The 8,833-nt window shown below is 35.6% G+C and overlaps 2 protein-coding genes across 2 annotated transcripts in view; both read left to right on the top strand.

Moving 5' to 3' along the window:
- Positions 1–441: 441 nt before the first annotated feature.
- On the top strand, positions 442–2,119 carry LOC107754979 (5-hydroxyisourate hydrolase-like). Its single transcript, XM_016571625.1, has 6 exons — positions 442–498; positions 658–707; positions 948–1,101; positions 1,253–1,260; positions 1,709–1,814; positions 1,948–2,119. Exons 3-6 carry the CDS (start codon positions 958–960, stop codon positions 2,107–2,109), a joined length of 420 nt encoding a protein of 139 aa, XP_016427111.1. The 5' UTR covers positions 442–498; positions 658–707; positions 948–957; the 3' UTR covers positions 2,110–2,119.
- Positions 2,120–5,379: 3,260 nt separating this feature from the next.
- The window catches only part of LOC107754978 (putative ATP-dependent RNA helicase TDRD12), a gene marked incomplete at its 3' end in the record, with an annotated part of 21,332 nt that continues 17,878 nt past the window's right edge, over positions 5,380–8,833 (top strand). The window contains exons 1-5 of the mRNA XM_016571624.1: positions 5,380–5,455; positions 5,708–5,814; positions 6,247–6,293; positions 6,690–6,854; positions 7,684–7,820. Of these exons, the coding sequence (XP_016427110.1) occupies positions 6,270–6,293; positions 6,690–6,854; positions 7,684–7,820 (326 nt within the window). The remainder of the gene's footprint in view (positions 5,456–5,707; positions 5,815–6,246; positions 6,294–6,689; positions 6,855–7,683; positions 7,821–8,833) is intronic.

The following is an 8,833-nucleotide window of genomic DNA, read 5'->3' as shown; positions in this document are numbered from 1 at the left end:
GCAATACATAATGTAATGATGTTAGTTAATGTTCTTAAAGGCAGAGTAAGCGATTTCTGGTAGCCAATGTTGATATTTGAAATCACCAAAACAAACTCGCCCCTACCCCAAAAGGGCTGAACTCCCTCTCCTCCACAGCACGAGTAGACATGCCCCTTATTGCTGATTGGCTACAAGTTTGTTTTGCTATTCGGCCCGAATCAGTTTTCTAAAGCGTTTTTGAAAAATCACATACCCTGCCTTTAAAGAAAACATTGCTTTTCTTTTTTAAAATAATAATGAGGGTCTCTGGGTCTGAAAACCATTGATCGATATGATTCAAACTGGTGCTGTTGTGTCATTCTGACTAACAGTTACCTTAGTGTATTATTATCCTTATGTTTTTTCACACATGTAAAGAACCAAATCAAACAAGTTTCTAGAGGTCGAAGTCCATCTGTCCTCAAACAGCATTTCAGCTCGGTTTGTCCCGCTTTCTTGCATGTGAAAGACTTCAAGGTATGACTGTAGATTCAAAACAGCCTTTGTTTTGTGGTACTTTATATTCTAAAGATTTGTGATACTAACATGTTTTTAAGAGCTGTTGGCTTAAATATGAACCCTGTGTGCTTACGCTGGTTTGTTTTGTTGATGAACTCATTGAAACTAATCAAACAGTGAGTCCGGATCAAACGGAGCACAGCCAGATGACACTGGATTCTTAACAGGTAAGACCTTAACGTCTTCTCTTACACACCTTTTCAATAGTTTAGTTAGAAGTTGGTGTTCATTGTACGTTTAAAATTAATGTTGTCAGGTGTCTATTTTTTTTTATCGACTAGTATTGTTTTTGAGGGGTTTTGAATAATCCTTTAGTGAATTAATACTTTCTGACTTGAAAGAATCAGATGGGGCCACTTTTTTTGAGGATACCGCTCTTTAAAATGAGTATTTCTCTGTGTTTTAAGGTTTACAGCTATGGGTCCTTCAGTGAAAAGCAGTAGTCCCATCACTACACACGTGCTGAACACCGGGGACGGGGTCCCAGCGGCAAGAGTGGCCCTCAGTCTACACCGCCTGGACCCCCGCATGGCCATCTGGAACCTCATAACTATCGGCTGGGTACACAGTTATTGATCAAAGCTGAAGTGTGTCATTTTGGGATGTTTTTAAACATCTCGACCAGCCTGACAAAGAAACACTGGCTCAACCAATGATCAATAATGTGTCTTACATGATTTTATTCTTATTTATTGCTGGTTTTATGGGTCAGGAAGTTGTGTAATAGGGGTTGTTCCGTTGTGCACTGTGACTTTTGATATACTGTCTGCATGCTTTGCCCCCCTGTTTAGTATGCTTCATATGTGATTTATGTGCTTTGTTTATTTATATGTGTATATGCAGCATACACTAAGCCCAAGAAAAATTTCCCCTAAGGGGACAATAAAGTATATCGTATCGTATCGTATCGTAATGATGTGAGTTTGGGGCAGGACTATCTGTTTGGCCAACCAATGAGAGATTTATTTTTTATTTTTTATCTAATTTAAAACAGCCACTGAACAGTCATACAATTAATAATGATTAAACGAAAGTACACTATTGTTTCTGTTGTAATTCCGAAAACTGTTACCTACCGTCCAAATTTTGGGTCAGATTTTAAGAGGTTTATTATTGAAACCCTGGAAATTTGCTATTATGTTAAATACCGTGCCATTGATTATTTCAGGAACACAAATGAGGATGGCTTTACTCCAGGAATGTACAAGATCCGCTTTGAGACGGGCCAGTACTGGGAGAGTTTGGGACAGTCCAGCTTTTACCCATATGTTGAGGTTTGTAAGAAAGAATAGTAGCGAGCTGATGTAGGAGAGATTGTATTTACGCAGTCTGAATATCAGACAGTAATGTCACTGAACTCTCTTCACTGTTAGTGATGCTGATCAGAGCTTTCATGTGCCACTGCAGATACTCATACAGCACCTACAGAGGGAGCTAGTGAGCAGCCAACGAAACAGAAACACTGGACTCACCAAACAGTGTTTGCATTTGTCAAGACTTTCTCAAAAAATATGTTTCATGATTGTGATGAGTCCAAGAAACCTCCTCAAGCAGCAGCTTTCAACTTAAAACAACACCCCAGCACAATTTTCTGAATGCTGTCATGCTGCTGTATGTTCATTATTTTTTAGAATGATCAAAAACTTAGGATTTTTACAACTGTCACAAAGTTCTTAAAATACTTAAAAAATAAAAATAAAAAAATCATTTTGTTTAATTCTATATTTGTCAAGCTTTCTCAATTACATTTTTAAATATTCTTGATTTATCTTAATTGCAACTTTGAGGGCCCAGTTGTGGATCTGGAAGTTCGCTCTGTGATTTCTTCGAATTCAAATGTGGTCGTAATGCTGGCTGCGCCCAGCTCTAAAAAAAAACTGAATGTGGTCCTCAGATAAGCTGAAAGTCATATTGCACAAAAAGTGCACAAAGCCATTTTCTTTGAGTCCCTGCTGCACTCTTCAGAGTGTTATGATTGGTCGAATGGCAAGCTTGCATCTGATTGGCTACAGAGTATGATGAACCCAGAGTAGAGCTGGCAGGAAAGTCTCCACAATACACAACAGATACCCAGACAAACTAATAAAGTTCAAACTAACTAAGAGTTCTCGGAAACCCTCCACCTTCCCCAGCTCCACCTGTATAGATCTGCTAGGGGTTATTTTATATGCTATTTGTGCAGCAGCAGTATGTCTTAAATACTCACGGCACCGTATCGCCGTATGCACTGGCAGTAGCAAGTTCCTGTACTTGCTTGCAGCAGCAGCAATAATCTACAACTACAGCAATAACCAACAGCAGCAGCAATTCAGCAGCAGCGTAGCAGATCTGTTCCGCCAAGACCAAATGCATTAACATTGTCATATCTATCACCATGCTAAAATGTTCAGAGATTGGTCATGATTGAATTGAATTTAAACAAATTAGTCTGTACAAAAGTTTGCATACCCTTGGTTCTTAGTATTGTGTTTTCCTTAATGATCTTTGTCGCAGTGAAGCTGCTCACTGTTAATTAGAAAGTTAATTCTTCCCAGCAGTGGCTATATACTGTATGATTTTCAGATTCAACTTTGACACTTATAAAAATTGAGGGAATTATATGTGATTATTACAAACATTCATTGATGCTCAATAAGATAACACACTATTAAGAACCAAGAAGATGAAAATGTTTGAAGACGATTTGTCTAAATTTTCCAAAATGACTGTAATGTACCTTTGCAGTGCTATAAATTCAAATGACCTTTGTAATATATACTGTATATATAGTAAGGAAAACAGAGTGTTTTCATACGAAATCTTTATCTGAAAGAGAACATGGTCTTTTTCTACCTGACTCTAGAATGCAGTTTTAGCCTCACCATTAAAACAAACAGAAAGATTATGTTTTGATGTCTGATTATAATTATGAGTATTATTTCAGCATGATGCTTGCCAATTACATTCAAATTAAACATCAGCAATGTCATGCCAAGACCTGCACAATATATGCATGCATGTATATAATTAATTTGGAATGTTAAAAAGAAAATCTAAAACCAGGATAAACACAATCCACTAGTAATTGTACTAATTGTGATAATTGTACTATATATGGAATATTTGATGTATAAAATGCTTCTAGCTAAAAGGGGCTTTGCTGATTGTTTGGACAGAAAGGTTGTAAATTTTAAATACATGCATCTGCTAGAAGGAGCACACTAGCATTTAGATTAACCTCAAAGCTGACGTGGACTGGAACTTTAATGTGTAAAGATATTTTGCATTGTTCATTATATTAGTAAATATGACATTTAACACAATACACACGGACAATTTGATTTGTAGGCCTAATAAAATAATATCAAACAGCTATGCCTGCTTCTAATGACTAGACGAATGGTTACAACAATATAAAAGTGCATTTTGATAGACTGGAGAATGCACTTTCCCAAATATTTCATATTTTACGCAAACATAGTTAAGGCTAAACAACCAACTCATTGTTTTAAAGAAGATATGTGTGATTTATATTTGCTGCACTTTTTTATTGCAGAAAAAAGGAACATACAAACAATATCAATACAAATTATAAATAGATAAGAAACAAACAGAGCATAGCACAGATTCAATTTGAACATATAATGACATTACAAAGTTTTGATCACAGCACACGTGCATCACGGAGACGTCTGCAATGCATTTACATCTGCAAGACGTATTTTTTAGTGTTTACTCATCTGCAATGTGTCTATTGGGCGTTTCCTAGATGCCAAATAGACGTTTATTAGATGCCTTTAAGATGTTTATGTTTTAGAATGTATGTAAAACTGACATCTTACAGATGTTTGTACACAGCAGATGCTTTCCAGATCAGTATTTTATGTATTTACATAGGCTATGTATTTTACAACTCTATTTTACATATTAAACTGTAGGAAATATGAGGAAGAAAGGAAAAAAACTTAAAGAATGTATCATCAAATTAGGAAGAAAATGGGATATTAAAGACATTTTAGGAATAGATCATTCTCAAAGGGAAGTTGTTAAGGCACTAATGAATGTTTTGCATGAAACTGGTCTTATTAGAAGAATATAAAATGAGATCAGAAGCCATGATTTTACACACTTCAATATAGTAGGTGGCGGTATGCACCTTTAATGTTGGTCTGTAACTAGGGTTGCCATCTTCAGAAAAGGAAAATAAGGGACAACCGTGGTTTTTCATAGAAAAATAAGGGACAGAATAAGGGACACACACACACAGGCCTATTATATATATAATGATGCTGAATATTCAGCTTTGCTTCACAGAAATAAATTATATTTTAAAGTATATTAAAATATAAAACTGTTATGTTAAATTGCACTAATAGGCTATTTCACAAAATTACAGTTTTTTTTCTGTATTTTTGATCAAATAAATGCAGCCTTGATGAGCACAAGAAACTTCTTTAAAAAAACTTTAAAAATCTTACTGATCCCAAACTTTTGAACGGCAGTGTGTATACATTATATACATATATCTACCTCATGAACAGTTAAATATTCTCCCATTGTGCAATAAAAATATGTGCAATAACCTTATACTATTTATCACCCTACATCCTAGTACATCCCTACAACTTTTTTATTCTATTCATATTCTACAGTATTTTATCTATAGCACACCTGTACATATTTATCCTTTTTGTGTGTGTGTGTGCTTTATTTATTTTTTATACATTTTTATAATTTTTTATTTATACATGTGTATTTTATTCACTTATTTTTTTTATTATCTGTGTGTTGTCTCTGTCTGGAAACTTGGACACTGAACGGCCGAACGAGTCATTGAATCAGTCATTCAACCGTTTTGTTCAAAAACAACGAATCATTGAAGAGTTTCAGGAACGAATTCAAGTGTAGCTCGGCGTTGCGGCGGCGGCAAAACAAAGTAATTGCCAATATTGTGTCTAAAATGTAAGTTAATCCATATTAGCTTGTTTATTTGTAATTAACTGTTGTATAAATACAATCACACTGCCTCCTTGTTGCTCCATTAGCCTCTCAGGAACGACACAGCTTGTCATTGTTGCTAGTTCATTATGTTATTAGTAGTAACGGAGGCGTTGGACATTTTTAAATAGCAACAGCAAACCCTGTGGGAGTGTGATTTTACTTTAACTGTTGACTTTTTTCCCAACAGGTTTCTTAAATACTCCTAATTTGCGTGATTCAGCAAATTGTCTCGTCCTGGTTGAACCCGAATTTGACAGCAAACAAGCTGCGAGAGCTTCTGGACCATTTTGATGGGTGATTTGATGTCATATATTTCAACAAATAATACAAAATTGACTGGCATTTAAAACGACAACAACAAAAAGTTTATTTACAGTAATTGTCTTCTTTGTAAAAACATAAGTTAGCCCCTACATTCACTAGCTGTATTGCGCTTGCATGAGTAATTTCTTGTAGGATTGTTATATAATTGTCTGTCATATTTTTTACATCAACTAGGAGTAATTGCAGAATTTTTTTAACTGTGAGGTGATTTATTTTATGTATGACCCTGTTTAAGTCGCTCAGAGCATCTTAATAAAACCCTACGCTTTTCATGAGATGCACACATACTATTTCACAGCACTGTACACTGACTGTACATTTGCAGTCATGTTGATGTCTTGTAATTAATATTGTATGAGCTTTTTAATGCATTTTATCTTATTCTTATTCACTCATTTGCAGGCTTTGCTGTAGAAATTTAAGAAATGTTAGAAATACAAATAATCAAGGTAAAGCACTACATGACAGCGGTTTCTATCATATATGAAGCAAACAGCATTATTTTAGCATTGTTAAGATACTGTTATTTATTATTTTGTTTAGTTTTTAAAATAGTTTAGTTTGAATTTGTTATTAGTTTTAAAGTTGATTTTAAAGTGATTCGGTTTTTGTCATTTTTTTCTATTTTTTTTTATATATGCCTTCATAGACATATTGAAAGCTATCTTCCTTTGTATCTTTTGTGTGTGTGTGTGTGTGTGTGTGTGTGTGTACAGCATACGCTAATTAAAACACAACAAGCTGACAGAAGAGCTTTTATAGCAAATATTTAATAAATATTCAGTCTACTCCAGTGACCACTTCATAAAATGTGAATAACACGCACACGCTCTGTCTTGTGTCAGATTGAAGATCCGGGATGCCTGTGGGCTCGAGTTCTGAAAGGATCAGGCATTCAGCCGGACAGTCCAGAGGAATATGAGAACCTGAGAGTGAAAATGAACCTCTTCTACCACGAGGTTGACCTGGACGTCCAGAAACTAAAGCCTGCTGAACTGAAGGAAGGGCTGGTATGTCATATTATATTTACATTAGTGTTGAGCGATATGCTCAATTTTCATATCGACCTATCGTCAGCCTGTGAGATCGCCGATACACAATATTATCGTGCTAATTTAATTATTTATTTACATAGTTTCATTGCCGGAAAGTGAACCAGCTCCAGCGTAAGACTAAAATCGGCACAACCCTAATTTACATTTAGTCATTTAGCAGACGCTTTTATCCAAAGCGACTTACAAATGAGGACAATAGAAGCAATCAAAATCAATTAAAGAGCAATGATACACAAGTGCCATGACAAGTCTCAGTTAGCTTAAAGGAACACTCCACTATTTTTGAAAATAGGCTCATTTGCCAACTCCCCTAGAGTTAAACAGTTGAGTTTTACCGTTTTCGAATCCAAATAGAGTGCAAGTCTTAAAGGGTCAGAACATGATATCAGAACATGTGTATATATATATTAAAAATAAAAATAATAACTTTTTATGTGTAATATTTGGGTAGTTGACATGCTTGTAAGTTGCAATACTTGTAAGAGATTGATTTGTCCCGTGGTGTGACATGCTAGTCTTTTCACGCTTTCTTCTTAAATGGACATACTGACTTAAAATGAAGCAGTGAAGGAAAACAGTTGATTAAAACCAAGTAAAACTTAAAAAAGATAACCATTTATGTCACCTAAAATTTGCATTTATATAAATATCCCACTAAAATGTTGATGTTCATTTAAAATGGGGAGAAAAAAATGAGTGTTTTGAGAGAGTATATTTGATTTTATATGTTTGAATAATGTTTTCAGATGATTGGTGCTGTAAGTTTTCCTGTCTCCTCTCTCAGGTGTGTGTGGTGTTCAGTCTGGCTCTGAAGAGTTGGTGTCGAGCTGTGGTTGAGTCTGTCTCTCAGGGGACGGTGGACACGCAGGCTTGGTGCTTGTTAGTAGATCACGGAGATCGAATCATCGTCGGAGCAGAGGAGTATGAGACGTTTTGTAGTTCATATCTGATAAAGCACAGCTGACAGAACTTCCTCCACAGGATGTCCACTAGGGCTGTCAAAAAAAAATTTGTATTTCGAATATTCGTCGAATTTAAAATAAAAATCCACATTCAAAAAAAATCTAATTTTAGGTGTGCGTTAAGGACGCAGCCTTATCAGTGGCGCACGAGATGCGATGATGATGTAAGTGTCGTTGCATTATAATGTTTTTGTTAGCCTCTTGAAGTGTTGAAGCCACGGTGGACACGCAGGCTTGGTGCTTGTTAGTAGATCACGGAGATCGAATCATCGTCGGAGCAGAGGAGTATGAGACGTTTTGTAGTTCATATCTGATAAAGCACAGCTGACAGAACTTCCTCCACAGGATGTCCACTAGGGCTGTCAAAAAAAAATTTGTATTTCGAATATTCGTCGAATTTAAAATAAAAATCCACATTAAAAAAAAATCTAATTTTAGGTGTGCGTTAAGGACGCAGCCTTATCAGTGGCGCACGAGATTCGATGATGATGTAAGTGTCGTTGCATTATAATGTTTTTGTTAGCCTCTTGAAGTTGAAGTTGAAGCCACTAGATGCGGCGCTGCTGCGTTGTTCATTAAAAATATTGTGGGAAAAGAGAACATCAATGCGGAGAAGATCTTGTTTACGTCAAAACTGAAACCAAGCCGTTCACACAGAATGCATATTTCACGCATTTTTTAGAGGGACATCTATCAGCGTTGCACTCGCGTCTCGCACAAAAGAGCCGCATGTTTAGAAAGCCATGTAAAATTAATGCAAGTTTAACTTTAAAAAACATATATCAATACTTTATGGCAGTTTTTTCCCCCATCCCACTGCATCTCATGTTTTTAAATGAAAAATGTACTCTGTGTGATTGGCTTTCGGTCCTTTGTATTAAACTATGCATACATACATGATGCTGTTTTGTTTATAGTTGTTTAAGCAACTTAATTATAATTGGTTTTTAAACATTATGCACTTTTTTTTTT

The sequence above is a fragment of the Sinocyclocheilus rhinocerous genome, unplaced genomic scaffold (assembly GCF_001515625.1).
Source record: "Sinocyclocheilus rhinocerous isolate Xijiao unplaced genomic scaffold, SAMN03320098_v1.1 scaffold3125, whole genome shotgun sequence".
Classification (NCBI taxonomy): Eukaryota; Metazoa; Chordata; class Actinopteri; order Cypriniformes; family Cyprinidae; genus Sinocyclocheilus; species Sinocyclocheilus rhinocerous.
The sequence above is the reverse complement of the archived record's forward strand: the minus strand, read 5'-3'. Positions and strand labels throughout refer to the sequence as shown.

What these genes read in the sequence shown, in the direction of transcription:
- LOC107754979 (XM_016571625.1), top strand. Translation starts at nt 958, where the DNA reads ATGGGTCCTTCAGTGAAAAGCAGTAGTCCCATCACTACACACGTGCTG. An exon ending in GCTTTTACCCATATGTTGAG is followed by an intron (nt 1,815 to 1,947) that starts GTTTGTAAGAAA and finishes GTGCCACTGCAG; the next exon opens with ATACTCATACAGCACCTACA.